The 18,036-nt window shown below is 46.0% G+C and overlaps 1 protein-coding gene and 1 long non-coding RNA gene across 8 annotated transcripts in view; one reads left to right on the forward strand and one right to left on the reverse strand.

Moving 5' to 3' along the window:
- ZMIZ2 (zinc finger MIZ-type containing 2) overlaps positions 1-18,036 on the forward strand; it is a 141,099-nt gene that overhangs the window by 105,836 nt on the left and 17,227 nt on the right. For all 6 annotated transcript variants that reach the window (XM_061593399.1, XM_061593398.1, XM_061593400.1 and 3 more), the window contains 7 exons: positions 484-673; positions 4,710-4,973; positions 10,831-11,010; positions 11,608-11,688; positions 12,479-12,650; positions 16,002-16,143; positions 17,137-17,347. In XM_061593399.1, the coding sequence (XP_061449383.1) occupies positions 484-673; positions 4,710-4,973; positions 10,831-11,010; positions 11,608-11,688; positions 12,479-12,650; positions 16,002-16,143; positions 17,137-17,347 (1,240 nt within the window). The remainder of the gene's footprint in view (positions 1-483; positions 674-4,709; positions 4,974-10,830; positions 11,011-11,607; positions 11,689-12,478; positions 12,651-16,001; positions 16,144-17,136; positions 17,348-18,036) is intronic.
- LOC133368787 (uncharacterized) overlaps positions 5,808-18,036 on the reverse strand; it is a 37,164-nt gene continuing 24,935 nt past the window's right edge. The window contains exons 1-3 of one of the 2 annotated variants that reach the window (XR_009758750.1): positions 14,029-14,187; positions 10,057-10,107; positions 5,808-7,820 (exon numbers count right to left, since the gene is read on the reverse strand). This is a non-coding gene — a long non-coding RNA (uncharacterized LOC133368787). Of the gene's footprint in view, positions 7,821-10,056; positions 10,108-14,028; positions 14,188-18,036 lie in introns of those variants that run through there. The other variant, XR_009758749.1, reaches the window with a different exon arrangement.

Below are 18,036 nucleotides of genomic sequence, written 5' to 3' on the forward strand. Positions count from 1 at the left end.
AGCACATTCAACACACAGTTAAAAAAACATATGACTTCCCCCAAAGAATCATGGGAAATTTAGTTTGTTAAAGGTCCAGGGAAGTTATAGCTCTGTGAAGGGAAGACCACAGTTTCCAAGATTCTTTGGAGGAAGTCATGTGCTTTAAATGTATGGTATGGAGCTGCCCAAAGGTGGAGGAAGGTGACAAGCAGCGTCACCACCCGGACTGGTTCTAAGTAAGAAGGCAGGCAGATGGAGTCTGGTTGGGGGCTGAAGGTGGTGGGGCTGTGCTCCATTTGCCCTAATGGACCACCCTTCATTGGCAGGATGCCCATGCCATTCCACAAGTGGCTGTCTGGATCCAATCCTTTGCTTTCTAAAAAAATCCTATCAACAGCTAAAATTCCTGAGGACCTCTTATTTTCCATTTTTTCCTCTCCATTGCATGGATGCAAAGAATATGCACTGCCTTGCCTATAAACCACTTGTTTTTCTCTCTAGTTATGCAGGCAGCCCGAGTGGCCCCGGAGGAATGGGCATTCCTCCACATTCTGGGAGACCTGCAGACTTCACCCAAGCAGCAGCCGCTGCCGCCGTTGCAGCCGCTGCCGCCACGGCCACGGCCACAGCTACAGCCACAGTTGCCGCCCTGCAAGAGAAGCAAAGCCAGGAGCTCAGCCAGTATGGAGCGGTAAGACACAGACTGTGTGATTCAGTGCGTGACGCTTCCCAGAGTGTTTCCAGGGCGCAGAGAAGTGCTAACAGGATGTGATTTGATGTCTGGGAAATCTCATGAAACCAAAAGAATGCCATCTGTGGCAATTTCCAATAAAAGGCCAAGAGCCTTGAATTTCTTAAGAGCACAGTGGCACTTTCCCAAAAGGCTTGTGGGTGGGGTGGGGTGGATGCAGTTTTCTTATGCCTTGAGTTCAGTTGCAGCCTTAGCATGAAATGATGAGAAGGACCCTGCTTTGGGTGGCCAGTCAGCCTGTATCTTAATGGGTATTAAGGTCATATCCCTTATGAGCTTTATATGAACATCCAAAGCTGTCTAATGCTGACCTGGTTCACATGATCAGATCACGGTTTAATAAGCCAGGATATGCACAAGCTCTATGTCTTCACATGCAGCCCCTTCACCATCACCTTTGGGTAAGGGGGGAAAGAAGCCAGGAAGCCACAGTTAAATAGTTTTCTGTTATGTGCAACCTGGGAAACCATGGTTAACGGCTTCCGAACAAGCCAGGATTCATAAGCCAACTTTTTTTTTTTTTAAAAAGTGTTTTGCTGCTTAGCTCTTCTGAGCTCGTTTGGGAGAAAGGGTGGGATAGAAATTATATTATTGTTAAAAAAAATCTATTACTACTACAACTTGAAAGCATGACTTCATATCCTGGTTTGTTTGGAAGCCATTAACCTGAGTTTCCCTGGTTTGTAGCAGGAAGCTATAGTTATCTTTGACTTCCTGGCTTGTTTCTCTGCATGCACAAAGAGGAGCAAAATGGGACAAGAGGAGCTACATAGAGATGTACAGAGCTTGTACAGATTTGATTGTGTGAATGCAGCCATTGAGTCAAGACTATTGGGCCATTCAGTATCTACACTGACTGGCAGCTGACTGCCAAAATCTCAGGCAAAGAAGAGTCTTTACCATCATCTCCCCACCCCTTTTTTTTTCAAAGATGGGACCTTCTGCATTTGACTGTGAAAGAACAACCCAAATTGTGTTTGCATTTTGACAAATTTGTAGGGCAGTACAATATCTCAGAGAGGAGGTCAGGTCTCCTGCTCCCCTGGTGCGTTCACTATAGCTGTGCAATTTCCCTGCTTTTTAAAGTTTGATAGAAATATCTGTAGGCTATAGGTATGTTCTTAAACCATAAGGTTTTTTGCCTATTAGTGAATTTCCCTGCTTTTTAATCCGGGAGGTAAGAAATGGAATCCTGTCCAAGCTTGCTGAGAATGGATTGATCATTCGCATGCTTATTGAGTTCAGTGGGATTTACTCCCCTGTAATCCTGCTTAGGATAGGTGAAACTGACCATGGGGGAAGGGGAAGGGAGGAGGAGGAGGGAGGGGAGGAAAGGCAGAGGGGAGGACTGGGATGGGAGCAGGCGGGAGAGGAGGAGGAGGACAGGTTTGATCATTTGCATGTTTATTGAGTTTTACTCTTGTGCAATCATGCTTAGGATAGGTAAACTGACTGGGGGGAGGGAGGGCTGGAGTGGGCAGGGGAGGAGGAAGAAGGAAGAGGGGAGGAGGAAGGGAGAGGAGAGGGAAAGGAAGAGAAAAGCAGGTCTGATCATTTGCATGCTTATTGAGTTCAATGGGATGTACTACTATGCAATCTTGGTAAGGATAGGAAAAACTCACCATGGGGGGGAGGGGGAAAGGGAAGGAGTGCATTGGAGGAGGGCAAAGGGAGGGGAGGGCAAAGGGAGGGGAGGGCAGGTTTGATCATTTGCATGCTTATAGAGTTCAGTGGTATTTACTTCCATGCAATCATTCTTGGTAGGTAAAACTGACCATGGGGAGGGGGAAGGAGGGGAATGGAAGGTGATGGGGATGGGTAGGGAGGGGCAAAGGAAGGGGGAGGGGAGGGACAAGAGGGAGGGGATAGGAGGGAGGAGAAGGGAGGGTGGGTTTGATCATTTGTATGCCTTTTGAGTTCAATGGGATTTATTTCTGTGCAATCATGTTTGAAAATGGAAATGCACTGCCTTCAAGTTGACTGGACTTATGGCGACCCTTTGAATAGGGTTTTCATGGTAAATGGTATTGAGGTGGTTTTACCATTGCCTTCCTCTGAGGCTGAGAGGCACTGACTGGCCTAAGGTCACCCAGTGAGCTTCATGACTGTGTGGGGATTCTAACCCTGGTCTTCCAGGTTGTAGTCCAGCACTGACCCAGGGGAGGGGCAAGGAAGGGAGGAGGAGGGGGAGGGGAGGAGATTGGGTGGGTTGGCACTGGGCAGAAGGAAAGACCCTTTCTTTCCAAAAGGAAAACATTGTGAACAGTATCATTGCTTTTCAGCGTTCCCCCACCTTTTTATTCTACAGCAAGCACATGTAGCCTCCCACCCAAATTTAAACCCTGACCACATCCACACCAGGCCTTTAGTTAACTTTGGACAGTTATGGCTTCTCTCAAAGAATCCTGGGAAGTGTAGTTAGTGAAGGGTGCTGAGAGTTGCTAGGAGACACCCTATTCTTCTCACAGACCTTCAATCAGAGTGGCTGACTGTTAAACCAGTCTGGCCACTGGAGCTCTCTCAGAGGAATAGGAGTCTCCTCTCAGCACCCTTCACAAACTAACTTCCCAGGATTCTCTGAGGGAAGCCATGACTATCTCAAGTGAAATCAAAGTCTGTGTGGGTGTGGTCCCCTGATTAGCCAAGCCAAGCAGCTGTGAGTCTGGCTTTGAGAACACTGACGGTTGTTTCTTACTGAGCATGCCCGACGTTATAATTGGGTTCCATCGAAAATTTCTTAAATTAATTAAAAATCAGCCAGGCATTTTTTAAAACTTTTAAACTGCAGAAGATGAAGGTCAGAGTATGGGGTAAGGTCATTAGCAGGATTACAGGTACTCTGTGAACATAGGTGATTTTTAATGAATTTCAACAGATTGTGAGAACTCCGATCGAAAAAAGTCCAAAAGGGCTCTGGGTTCCCCCCCCCCCGCTCTTTTTAGACTTTGAACTCTCTATTCTCTCTGACTGTTTTGTGTATCGCCATGAAAATTGAGAGGGTTGTTAAGCAAGCATTTCTGAGTTCAGGACTATATGTTTTGTAAGGTTTTGTTTTGAAATAAGCTTATGGGAAGCATCAGAATGGCATGGGGGGTATTTTCAATTTAACATTGCGGAATGTGAAAAATCCTCGCTGGCTATAGTATACAGCCACTCTTGTGGCTGTATAATAAACATTACCTTTGCGCTGTAGGCAGGTTTCTACACACACCACTCTCTATGCTCCATCCAGGCAAGCAAAAGCCATTATGAGTTCACGGATGAATTCCAGCCAGGCAAAGACAATCACAGAGGGTGCAAAGTAAGTCCAGTGAGCAGGTCTGGTCTGGAGAGATGGTGAAGTGTGGGGAGAGTCCCAAGAGCCAGAAAGAGGGAGTTGGAGAGCCACATATGGTCCCCAGGCCTGAGGTTGCTCGCTCCTGTCCTAAACTGATGATCATCCTGTGCTGGCATCCTGTCAGGAGGAGCTGTGGTCTGGGTGGAGAATCTTTGGGGCATTAAGGCCAATGAAGGAGAATGAGGCAGCGGCAGCTGCCTTTTAAGTGCCTGCTGCTTCTGCATTCTAAGGTGGAGACTGAAGTTCAGACTGGAACCTGAATGTTTTGAGCCAGTGCGTCTAATAAACCATAGACCTGAATAGGTATAGTGATTAGAGTGTTAGACTAGGACCTGGGCGACCTGGGTTAAAATCCTAACCCGACCACGAAGCTCACTTGGTGAATTTGGGCCAGTCACCATCTCTCTGCCTAACTTACATCACACGATTGTTTTGAGGATAAAATGGAGACAGGGAGACCCACGGATGCTACCTTGAGCTCGTTAGAGGAAAGGGAGATATAACAATAAATAAAAATAAATATTCACTATTGGGGATCAGTATTGGGCACCTGTAGAGGTTTATTGTATTCTTTCAATCTCTGCTTCCGCGTAGGGCTTGATTTCACATGATGTTTCGTTAATCTTCTTTCTCCTGTAGATGGGAGCTGGCCAGACCTTCAACAGCCAGTTCCTTCCTCACTCGGGGCCACGAGGACCCTCCGTGCCCCCCGGCATGAATCCCACCAACATGGGCAGCGTGATGGGTGCTTCGGGGATGTCTCCCATCAGCATGAACACAGCAAGGGCCCCTGCCATGAGCGCCCTGTACGGTGGGCAGCGGATGCCCCAGCATGGATACCCCGGCCCCCCTCAAGGGCAGCCGATCCCACGGCAAAGCATCAAGAGGACCTATTCCAGTGAGGTGAGCGCAGGACTGGGGATGCGTTTAGAAAACTCTGGGATGGGTGTTCCGGGACAAGGGCAAAGTCATAGGCTCATGGTTGGGAACCTCTAGCCTGCCGGCCTAATTTGGCTTGCCGGACCAATTCCCTCAACCACTCCTACTTGCCCCACATCTGATGTCATCTGTGATGTCAGGTAAAGACATGGCTGTAAAGGAACAATCGGGAGCTTAAAACACACTCCTAATTGTTCCTTGGCAAGTGGGGCTCTCAGCTGATCAGCATTGATGGAGAGGCCTGCTGTGATTGGCTGCACTAGGGAGCTCCCCATCAGGAACTCCTTTAGTGCAGCCAGTGAGGCTGTCAGTGCTGAGGGAGCTATCATTTTGAGGTTCATTTGTAAGCAGTTGGCATTCAAACTGCTAAAAGTCACTCCTTTTGAAATCTGTTTGAAAGCGGTTTGTATGCAAATTGTTTGTAAATGGACTTCAGAGAGATGGCAGATTAGGTGACCAGCACTGAGAGCCATTCCCTTCAAAGGCAAACTCTCAGCACCAGTCAGCTGATTGGTGCTGACAGCTGATCTTCAAAGGGGCCCACTGAGCCTCTTTCAAGTGATCACCTGATAGCATAATGATGTCAGGTGATTGACAGGTAGGTGCCCCTGCCCACCTGTCAGTGCTGGCCTACAAAGGATGGAGGAGGGAAGGATTTGGCTCACCAGCTGCATCCAGTTTCCCATCCCTGCAATAGTCAAATACTCTGGGGAAAATTGTATTTATATACAGATTTATAAACTGCATCACAGCCCAAAACTGTGAGCAATAAAATAAGATGAAATCCAGACATACAGAACTCAGTTAAACTAAAAGCACTAAAACAATTTCTACAGTTATTATTATATTATATCATATTATGTATTTATAAGATTTATATCCAGCCCTTCCTCCCAGTAGGAGCCCAGTTGAACAATTAATATTCCATTAAATGACTGGGTCACATTTCAGGAAAAGCCTTCTTAAACAAAAATGTCAGTAGAAGCCACCTAAATCTCAAGATGCTAAGCACTTGTCTAATTGCAGTTGGTAGCTGATTCCAGAAGGTCTGTTAGAACTGAGAAACTGAGTGAGATGCTTTGCGTGCCCTGCTGAGAAGTGTAGAGTAGGTGTGGGGAACCTTAGGCCCTCCCTCCAGATGTTGCTGAACTACAAGACCCATCCTCCCTGCCCATTGGCCATGCTGGCTGGGGCTGATGGGAGTTGTAATTCAGCAAACATCTGGAGGGCCAATAGTTCCCCACACCTGGTGTAGGGTCATAGAATTCCTGGGCTTGCAGATGTGCTCAGATAGATTATCCTGTCTCTCTCTGTCAGTCACAATTATCTACAAGCTGCTTTTAAGGATACAAATCCTCCATAGCAGCTTACAATTAAAACACACAATAAACAATTAAAACAGCACACTCAACAGTGTCAACATATAAAAAGTCATCAGGATTCTTCCTGCAGGGCATTTGATGGTGCATGGCCCTGGGCAAGAAAGCTTCTAGCTGGAACAGGCTGTGTGATGGTCTTTGTTTGCATCCTTTTTCTGGAATCACGATCTCCAAGACTCACGCTGGATGGAATAAGAGCACAGTCGTTACATTCGCCATCTGTCCTGAACGCGGAGCTTGCTCTGACTCGATTGGCAAGCTTAAACATCACACTGGTTGAATCTGCTAGGGTGGGGGCAGCTATATATTTAAACAGCTGTTGAGACCAAAGGGGGAAAAATTGCCACAGGAAATCCTTGGACCTTCAGCCTTAATATCAACCTTATTCCAACCCTTGCCCCCAGCTCCAGCCCTGATTCAAATTCAGCCAGGAACAACTACTTGGAAAACGAAAGAGAATTGACCTTATAGTCAAGTTGCATTGCACTCAGCGGGGTTGCAGAGAATCCTTAAAAAAAACGGAGCCCGCATCTTCTTAACCTTCATTCCAGTTTCTCCAGGTGACAATGCAATATCAGGCACATCAGTGATGACTCCTCCCTAAGGAGGAGGCTGCTTGGGTATGTGCACAGAGGCATATATGTGCGTGCCATGCATGCGAAAGAGCAGCTTCAGGGCGAAAGCCACAGGAGGATGAGAGACAGCAAATTCTACAGGGAGAAAGCAGGTCTAGGACCAGTGGATGGAAATTGCAGGGAAGCAGATTTTGGCTAAATGTTCAGAGATGCTTCTTACTGGTGAGAGGTGTTCAACAGTAGAACAGGCTGCCACCGGAGGGGCTGTCCTTGGCTGGAGGTATTTAAGCAGAGTCTGCATGGCCATCTGTCAGCTACGCTGCACTGCAGATCCTGTGTTGAGCAGGCATTTGGACAAACTGACCACCAGTTTCCCTTCCAGTTCTATGGGAAGTGGGTTTCAGGTTGCTTCAGCAGTGGTGGGCTTATACATCATACCATCCTAGGTAAATATTCATGCTCCAACCCACAGGCCCTATTTTCCTATCCCCCCCCAATACTTGCTATGTTCTGCCAAATCTACTACTGTGCACTCATGCTAAAAACATGGCAGTAAGCAACGATTCCGCTCATCCTCAGTGACGGTAGCACTTTCCGCCATTACCACCCGCCTGTTTACTGTTATAAGGTCCTGCCCAATATACCCAACTAAGGTTGCATCTGCACCAGCTCCTTAGCCTACGACTAGTGGGAGGTGGACGTTCAGTCTGTGCACAGCTGCCCTTGATAGCACTCTTCGTGTCGGTTTTTTCCATGCAAGTTAGAACTTTATTTTTAAAAAGTGCTGCTGTTCCCAGGATTCCTTGGGACAAATAGTCTGTGATGCCTCTTCTAATTTACTTAACAGAGCCTTTGTCCTTGAAAGAAAGAAAGAAGTTAGGTAGATTTATACATGTCTACCCATTCGCCACAAATAATTTTGCTCAAATGATCTGTCTGAAACCTAGTACGGTTTTTCCTTGCTATTTCACAACTCTGTGGAAACAACGTAGGGCTGCTTCCATTCCTCCCCATTTTATTTTGGACAGTGCATCAAGATTTTTTGGTGTGGGTGTAATTGCACATAGCCTACGTTATTTTAACTGTTGGTTTTTAAAAAATAGAACAACCAGAACAATGGTTTCTAGAATTCTTAAGAGAAAGCATCTACATATGGGAAATGTGCAAACCTCTGGTCCTCCAGATGTTGCTGAACGCCATCTCCCATCAGCCCCAGCCAGCATGGCTGATGGTCAGGAATGATGGGAGTTGGGAGTCCAACATCTGGGGAGCCACAGATTCCCCACCCTTGGCTTCCAGTAACTAGAAGTTACTCTCCAGGATTTCAAGCAAGAGTCTTTACCTATGCCTACTTGGAGATTCCAGGGATTGAGCTTGGTTCCTTTTGCAACTGACGAATGTGCTCTTAACTACTACAGCTCTTTTCCTCTGTATATCTGCATTTTCCCCTCTTTCAGTTTCTCTGTTGCCCCACACTGTTCTAGTGCTAAACTTTCCCACCCCCAGTGGGGCAGTTTTCAGCTAGATGGCCTGATGGCCCGACTCTGTGTAAGGCAGCTTCCTAGGTTCTACTATGCAGACGTCATTTAATCACAAAGACGTTTGGTGTGGGAAAATTGAGGCACATGAAAGATACAAGCTCAGAAACTTTAGCAGGGGCTCAACAACCATCATACATTTAACCAATGTGAAGAGGTTGCTCCCATAGAATGAAGATTGTGGAATGGAAGGTTACCCTTTACCATGTTGAAAGGGGATGTTTAAGAATTTTATAGGCCATAGGGCAATCTGCGGAGGATACAGAAGCTACAATACTGTGTGCTCCATCTATTCCATAGGCTTACCGCGGAGATTGGAACATGAGAGTCAGAAAGTGGTAATCATATGATGTTGACAATGACAACACTGACAAGATCATTCGCCTTTGATTTCAGATGAATTAATCAGAATAACTACCACCACACTTTTATTTGTAGACTCTTAGACTGTTTTCAGACATAACACTAAAGGTTTAGGGTGGTAGTCAATGCTAGTCCTACACAGAGTGGATCCATTGGAGTTAATAGGCATGACTAACCAACATTCATTAATTTCAGTGGGTCTAATCTGAGTAGGACATAGCTGAATTCAACTCCTTACTTAACGCCACCATTGCATCTGTGCAGTCTTGTCCAGCAAAGCTTTTCCAATTGGTAAGAGGCTTATTACAACCTAGCCAAAATGTTTGATCCAGTTTCACTCTCAGTGGCCTGTTGTGACATGTTTGTAAGGGAGATTGCAGATAAAAATCACTCCTATCCTTTGTGAGTTAGACATTGCAATGGGTGTAGCACTGAGCAGGAGGTATCCACTGCCCCTGCTTGTCCCAGTTGTTCACGTGAGTTTCTGTTGATGTAGAGCAGACATGGGCAACTTTTGGCTCTCCATAGGTTGCTGAATTACAGCTCCCATCATCCCTGGTCATTGGCCACCCTTGCTGGGGTTGTGATGGATGTTATAGTTCAGCAACATCTGGAGGGGCAAAAGTTCCCCACACCTGATGTAGAAGAAATACAGGGGTAGTAACCCTAAACAGTATAGCCCCTGAATATCTCAGGGAGCGCCTACTCCCATACAGATTTCCTTGTAGTTAGGGACTGGACAAAATGGTCTTGATCTGGCCTGTCTCTTGCACATGAGTAGAGCAGCATATCCATCCCATCCTAAAAAATCTGCATGCTTGCAAAACATGGAAATTATTTAAGTAAGTAGTATTTCTAAGTGGTCCAAAGGCTTCTCTGCTTCTCTTTTTTCTTGCTTTAAAGTTGTTTAAGGTTAATAGGAGATGTAACAAAACAGCCAATAGACTCTCAGTTGGCTTTACTCAACATCTTTGCTGAACACAAAATGGATTTCAAGAGTAAAGACCTATTTGAGAGAGATGAGCGGGGCCACAAAGGAGGATTGGAATATTGTGTTGGTAGAGAAATTAACACACAACTAAGACTGGCCAAAATACAAAACAAAATCTGATAGATCTGTCCCAGACTGGTATGATTTTATTACCTATCTTAACAAGACAATATGAGAGTCACTGGCTCAATATCCTCTCACCTGGAACTCTTGACTCTTTGCAAATCCAGAGACAAAACTGATATACATTAGCTGAAAGAAAGCACAGAACAAGAATGCAAGATTAACAAATTGTCTCCCCACCCCCCCAGCAACTTTTATGTGTTGGACTAATGTGTCTGTTATATTTAGTCTTATGTGTGCTGTTAATATAAAACCAATTAAAAAAAAACATTTAAGGTTACTAGGGTCATTGTGCAGAAATGCATGCAGCAGACCAGGCTCAGAAAAGTCTGTGGACATGTGTTCTAATCTGCATATCATCTTTTCTAATCTGAGCATGCTCTGTTGGATGTGGAGCAAACCAAAAACCCTCCCCATCTCTACTAGTAGTTTAAAAACAGCTGAGGAGGTCTTGCTTCAAGTTCCATCATATTCAGAAGCCAAATTTGCTTCCATAAGAAGCAGGGTCCTCAGTCGCCACTTCAGAGCTATGGGATGCATTCTATGGGCTGTGTGGCTTTTTTGCCTGCAGCCTTTCTGGCATTTCACAAATAGGCTAGAGCGCTTTTGTTTTAGCCTCACTACAGTTCTTAAGATTTAGTTATTACTGCTATTTTCTGCTGATTTTTGTGGGTCTGTGATTAAGCGTTCTTTTTTTAAATAAATAAAACCTTGATTGTTTATATATATTTAAAAGTATTCTGTTTTACTGTAAACAGCTTTGAAATCCCTTTCCTCGGGGGGGAAAGGCATACAAATTTAGTATATAAACAATATGTTGGAATCATTACTCTTACTCTACATTTCTTCCAGGGTTATCCAGGACAACAGTACATGCAGGGTAGCCAGTACCCTTCCCAGGCTGGACAATATGCCCCCAATGCACCCCAGCCATCTGCTCCATCCCCCTCATATCCTGGCCACAGGATGCCCATGCAACAAGGAATGAGCCAGTATCTTTCTGCTGCCGGCACTAGTGCTCCATACTATAAGGTACCCAGTTACTATGGTAACAGCCTCCAAGATTCTCTTTGGATGTGTAGAAGAAATTCAACCTCTGTGCAAAGAGAAATAGAATCCCCAGCAATAGAGATGAACATGTCAGGAGAGTATCCAGCCTAAGCGAGAGAGATGAAGAGAGTCTGTGTGCCAGTTTGGTTTAACTTACAGCAAGGGGAATGCTTTGTCAGTGCCGTCACTTGCGTTTTCTCTTTCCATTGGAGTTTTAATGTTAATCCGTTTGAGATCCCTGCCTTTCTGCCCAAAGAGATCCTAAGAAATTAATCCCTAGCTAAAATGGTTGCTAATAACTTTTGTATAAAGTGGGGTGGGGGTGAGCAGAAAAAAAGGGCTTTCCTCAAGGTTACAAAGCAAGTCAGTGGCAGAAATACGTTAACAACCCCCAAACTGTTTTCCTTTGGATACAAAGCTGATATGCAGTGATGGCCAGATACCCCAGCTGGAAGATGTAGCGAGATCCTACTCCAAAGGGTTGGGGAGTGAGAATTAGCATGACTAGGTCAAGGCAATTTTTGTCTTGAGAATAAGGAACATTATTCTGTTACCAGTCTTTGGGTTTCTCGTTTCCAGCCTACTGATCAGTTCAACGGTCAAAATGCCAACTTCAGTGGAGGCAACTTCAACAGCTATGGACAGGCTACTATGAATGGGGTGAGTCTTATCGTTCACTTCCTTCAAGGCGTATCTAGACACTTAGTGATTATGTAGAAGCCAGGTGCTCACCTCTTCCTGGCGTTTCTGAGGGGCTGTTTCTTGCATCAAATTTTGAAAAGCCCTAATGGTATTCTTGGTGGTGGTAGTCCACCTGCACAGCAGAGATTCATTCCCCATCCCTCCAACACACATGCCTAGCTGTCCTCATTGGATTTTTTTCCTTGCTAAAACAGGTGGGCAACCTGCGGACCAAAGGCTGCATCTGGCTTTTGTCCTAATTTCATGTGGCCCTTGGCCTAATTTCCTGCAGTGGCAAGAAGAGAAAAAATGAAGTGGGGTGGGAAGGAAGTGGCAGTGAGAAAGGAAAAGCAATGTTCACTCACTGTTGACATGGAGTAACAGCTTATTTCCAAGGGAATGGTGCCCTTGAAGGAAAAAAGATTCCTTCTGTTGCACTAAACCATAGTTTCACATGATGTGCAAACTTCTGAAGCCAGGAGGGGTTGTTTTGAAGATTTTGCTTAACCACAGTTTCTCATGTCAGCGAGACTGACAAACGGTGGTTAACATTAACTATGATTAGTTTCAAACAAACTATCTTCAGATCACAATAACTGAAATTGGCTTGTTTAAACCAACCACTGTTAAAATTTAATTTATATATATATATAAATATAATTTAGTTGGGGGGGGTGAATGCAGCCGCTCTCTCTGTCCATTAACCATTGAGCTTTCAATGTGTGTCCTGTCGTGTTAAGCCAGCCTAATGTTTTAATTCTCCTTCCAGCCTGGAAGATCCATGCCTGGTTACCCCAGCTCCCCGCTACCTGGCAATCCCACCCCTCCAATGACACCGGGAAGTAACATCCCTCCATACATGTCCCCAGGTCAGGATGTGAAGTCACCCTTCCTTCCAGACATCAAACCCAACATCAATTCTTTGCACCCGTCTCCCTCTGGTAAGTCTTGTTCATATCAAGACCCCTGCATTCTGACTGATTTACATCTGCACAGATATGGGGTTCAAGGGAAGTCATTTGAAGCTAGCCCAGCAGGACTCTTATGGGGCCTTCAATGCATCCTTAATTTTTCTCCCTTTAGTCAAATATGGTACAGGGCTACAAAGACTCTATTCTTTTTCCGGTAATCAGAAGATGTATTTGACTTCAGAAAGTTATACACCCAGTCATTAAATTGGGCGAGAAAAGCCTTTAATCAAAGTCAACTTTGTGTTAATACAGCCACTCTTGTGGCTGTATAATAAGGAATGCTTTCTCAAAAACGTGGGTTCTGTTCACTGCTAGTCCTTCTGAAAGTAGACCCACTGAAATCAATAGGCATGAATAATAATTGATGTCAGTGGGTCTACTCTGAGTAGACCCAGTATGATGTCTTAAAGACTCCTCCCTGTCTCGTGTTGCAGTTCTCAAGATTAAATTATAATGCCCTTTGAGCGCCATCCCCACACCATCTTTGAACATTAAAGATGCACAGAAAGGCTTTCTTGGTAGCCCCAACTTGATTGTAAGCCTGAATTATAATGACATTCCTGTTTGTGCAGTCATTTGGTGACTCTGGATGAGAAAACAAAGAGTACTTTTAATTTACATCTGGTTTTATATTGATTTTAATAAAAAATATTATTCTCTGCTTTGAACCTCCGGTGAAATATTAAGCTTAAATTAAATAGCTTCACTGGTCATTCATTAAACATGCACTGTGGCATCTCTTCTACTTGCTTAAAAAAAAAAGCTCATGTGATACATAAGGGGAATACCCTATCTTCTACCTACCCTTTGGAGTCTTTCTACAAGTAGGACCAGCAATAAAATGTTGCAGCATGGTGTACTCCTGTTCAGGGTTCTAGCTAGCTGTGCCCTCTTTCATGATAGTCCATTCCATACACACACCTGGTTTTCTGTTTATCTCCTCTTCCACCACCCTCCCAGCAACAATCAGTCAGCATTGTGTGGCCACTGAGCATGCTCAGTCCCCTTTGGACTAGGGTTACACTCTAGTGGGTCCCAGTCAGCCCCAGGAGCACTTCACCAGTGAGGGCAGGGTTGCAGATGCAGTACAGTCCAAACAGACCAAGGTGAAGCAGAGTATCAGTCTAGGTCAAAACATGATCGAGCAGCAAGGTCAGGCAACAGTCCACATTCAATATCAGAGGGAGACCCACAAGGCAGGGGAACTAGAAATGGGAATAAGGAAACAGAGACCTGAGTTGTTTCCAAGAACTGGAAAGCTCCAGAGGGAGACCTTATATGCTCTGGTCTCCTAAACCACACCCTGACCAAAGCTGCTGGTAGTAAAGGGGTTTCAGGGATTACTTACTCATGAGTAGTGCAATGACTGGGTCCATGGACACATGCTATGTCATTGCTCTTCAGCCTGGGCCCAGTATTTTGGCACCAATGTTCTTGAGGACTGGGGTGTGGTTCCACCTCCTCTTCTGACAGCTCCAAGTTTTTTTTAGCAAGATCCTCAGCACTGGTTTCGGGTAGGTTTGCCAGGCTCAGGGCCTGAGAATGATTCTGTATCTTTAAGAGAAGAGAAAATTCAGCCAAGTGCAGGTTTTCTTGCAACACTGTAATGGGAAAAACCACAAGGTAGAATTCTCCCTTCCCCCTGCACAACTTTTAAAGATACAGAAGACCTCTTGGAGGGCGGGCCTAGCAACCAAGAGGTCTTCGATATCTTTAAAAGTTGTGCAGGGGGAAGGGAGAATTTCACCTTGTGGTTTTTCCCATTACAGTGTTGTAAGAAAACCTGCACTTGGCTGAATTTTCTCTTCCCTTAAAGATACAGAATCATTCTCAGGCCCTGAGCCTGTTAGCCCTAGTTTCAGGGGACCCTGCCTGCTCTTCAAGGTCCTTCACCTGTGGAGTGTTTGGTTCAGCCTCCAAGGACTCCGTGTCTTGTACCAGGTCAGGACTAGGCACCACAGCTGCTTTGAGTGCAGAGTTCCTCCTTTCAGAACTCCCCACCCAACCTCCAAAGATTTTTTGTACTTCTACAAACCTTGAGATTCCCCCAAGCTGCGGCTACCACCCTCTTTTGCATGTCTGGGACTGTTGTGGCTGTATAAGGATTGGCACATTTGTTGAACTGAGTTGAGAGAAAGAGATCACATCCACACCATACATATAAAGCACTTTATCAGTCATGGTTCCTCCCAAAGCATTCTGGGAACTGTAGTTTGTAAAGGGTGCTGAGAGTTGTTAGGAGACCCCTGTTCCCCTTACAGAGGTACAGTTCCCAGAATTTCCTGGGAAGAGGTATTGACTGTTAAACCACTCTGGGAATCATATTACTGTGAGGGGAATATTTTATTTTATATCCAACCCTTCTATCCAAAGGAGCCCAGGGCAGCACTCCTTACAGCTCTCAACTCCCTTAACAAATTACAGTTCCCAGGATCCTTTGGGGGAATCCATGGCTGTTTAAAGTGATATCATAGTGCTTTAAATATATGGTACGGATGTGGCCAGAGATGGAGTATTTTGACACAACTGGAGGACGGTCAGTTTGTACATTCAGCAAAATCACATGGTGAAGTTTCTCTTGACTGTAGAGACCTGGTGCTGGATGTGAGGAAGGGTTGAATACATGAATCACACACACACACATCCTTCTGCACATATAGAAAATTCATGTGTCAGTGAGAGAGCTTTCTTTCTAACATTGTTTTACTTTTTGCAAGGAGTCTTTCAGTGGGATAGCATTCCAAAATGTGATTTCTTTTCCACCCACTCCTCTCCACCTTCCCCTGCTTAACCCAAAGTGATTCAGTCCAGGACAAGCTTTACTCCATAGAGTCTTGGGTGTGGGGGATTTGGGCCCACTTGGGAAACAACGGAATTTTGGTGGTCAGAGGATTCCATGGCAGTTCAGCAGTGACAGTTGGATGCCTGGCCCTGAATGGGGGGGAGGAGCACCTGGGAACCTCATGAATATGCAGCGGGTACAGTCTAGGGGGAGCAGAAAGGAGAGCAGAGAGTTCCTGCCCCCCAAAATGCTTGGAAAATACAGTGTAATGAGGGAGAGGAAGGGAGATGAGATCCCTCACACCACAGGAGAAGCTGGGACAGAGGTTGGGCCTGTGCCTGTTATTTACGCCGCCTGCTGCCTCATCCCACCTCACCCCTTGCTCTGCCCCCAGACGTACACTGTCCCTTGTTGCATCCCCAATTACCAGATCAAGCTGAGCCCCACACCAGCCTTTGTGCCTCTGCAATATCTCACGCTGCCTGTTCCCCCACGCCTCCAGCCCGTTGCCAATCCCCTCTCTTGTCTCGCCCTATCAGGAAACCCCTGTGATGAGCTGCGCTTGACTTTCCCCGTCCGGGATGGCGTGGTGTTGGAGCCCTTTCGCCTCCAGCACAACTTGGCCGTCAGCAATCATGTCTTCCAGCTCAGGGACTCAGTGTACAAGACTCTGATGCTCAGGTGAGAGACCTCTCCTTCCCCTTTCCCTACGCCATTGTGCTTCCTACAGAGGAGCTTTTTCTCCTGCTCATAAGAAGCATGCAGCCTTTTCCCCCTCTGACCTGGAACCGTGACAGTTAAGTGGGAGCAGTTACATCTGAGGACTGATGAGTGGAAGTAGCTGATGCAGAATAGAGGTATGCCTTGGAAGGTTGCCGAGCATGATCTGGGAATAGAGAGCATCAGTGCTTCAGAGTCTGCGCTGGAGGAATGAGAGCTGCTGTCCATGACCCAGAAAGCCCTTCTTTGTTCCTTGCACCCCATCAAGTCCTTCAGAGAGGGCTCTCTTCCACTATACTATCCATGTATTCAGTTACTTGGATGTAATTGGGACATATGGAAAGGTGTTCTCAGGTGCCACTCTACGTTTGTGCAAGAAGGTCCCAGGTTCAATTGCCAGCATATCCACCAGATAGGGCTGGGAAAGACCCATGTCTGTAACCTTGGAGAGCTTCTGCTGGGCTATAAGGAGCAATGCTCTGACTTGGCATAAGGCACCTTCATATGTTCCTGTGAGAAATCATGCTCTTCAGCAAGGGTGAGGGATCCTCTTCAGGCCAAGGGTCACATTTCCTTCTGGGCAACCTTCCAAGGGCTGCAGGGCAGAGGCCAAAATGGCCAGAGCAACACATGCGAATTTTACCATCGGACGGTTTCTATAAATGCTCTCTCTGTCCTCCATCCAGACAAGCAAGAGGCATTATCAGAACTCAAGGATCCATGCCAGCCAGGAAAAAAACTCTTGGGGTGCAAAGCAGGGCCAGTTAGAAGTGTGGCCTAAGAAGAGAGATGTGGGCCGGGGAGAGTACTGAGGGCCAGATAGAGATGCCTTGAGGGCCACATTTGGGCCCCAGGCTTGAGATTCCCCATCCTTGTTGTTCAGCCTTAGTGGGCTCCTATCTTTTCAAGGATTTTTTTTTAAAAGGCACGTTGTCGTTTGTCCACTTTTCTTAGGCCTGACTTAGAGCTGCAGTTTAAGTGCTACCACCACGAGGACCGACAAATGAACACCAACTGGCCAGCCTCAGTCCAGGTCAGCGTGAATGCCACGCCCTTGACCATTGAGCGGGGAGACAACAAGACCTCGCACAAGCCCCTCTACCTAAAGCAGGTGTGCCAACCTGGCAGGAACACCATCCAGATCACGGTCACTGCTTGCTGCTGTGTAAGTACCCTCTTGGCTTCTGTCTGGTTTCTGCTGAGAAATCTCTTCAGCTACACAAAGCCTGCTGTTGAGTTGCCTCTGTTTACCCAGGAGGAAATGATGTCAGTCCTGCAGCCCCACCCCTTGTGCATCAGTTCCCCTGCCAGTTCATCTCAAGCATCCACTAAATGCCCTGGTTGGCCTACTTTGAAAGCTCCTGTGCCCTTACTTGTGTGAACACTGGGCCAAAACCTTGCACAGTTAGCCATGTGCTGTGTTCTGAGTAACGGCAACATCTGCACGATATATCAAAAGCACTATTATACTACTTTAAACAGTCATGGCTTCCTCCAGAGTTCTAGGAACTGTAGTTTGTTAAGGGTGCTGAGAGTTATTGTGAGACCCTTAGTCCCCTCACGGAACTACAATTCCCAGAGTTCCCTGGGAAAAGGGATTGACTGTAAAACCACTCTGGCAATTGTAGCTGTGTGAGCAGAAAAGGGCTGTCCTAACAGCTCTTAGCACCTTAACAAACTACAAAGTCCAGCATTCTTTGGGGGAAGCCACGACTGTTTAAAGGGATACAATAGTGCTTTAATGTGTGCTGCGTATGGGTCCTCAAGTTCTCATTTGCACCTGGCACATTATTTTCCTGCTAGCCATGCAGGAGCAGCAGGGGACGATGAAGAGCACTAACTGTGCAGCACTAG

The sequence above is a fragment of the Rhineura floridana genome, chromosome 12, assembly GCF_030035675.1.
Source record: "Rhineura floridana isolate rRhiFlo1 chromosome 12, rRhiFlo1.hap2, whole genome shotgun sequence".
Taxonomy (NCBI): domain Eukaryota; kingdom Metazoa; phylum Chordata; class Lepidosauria; order Squamata; family Rhineuridae; genus Rhineura; species Rhineura floridana.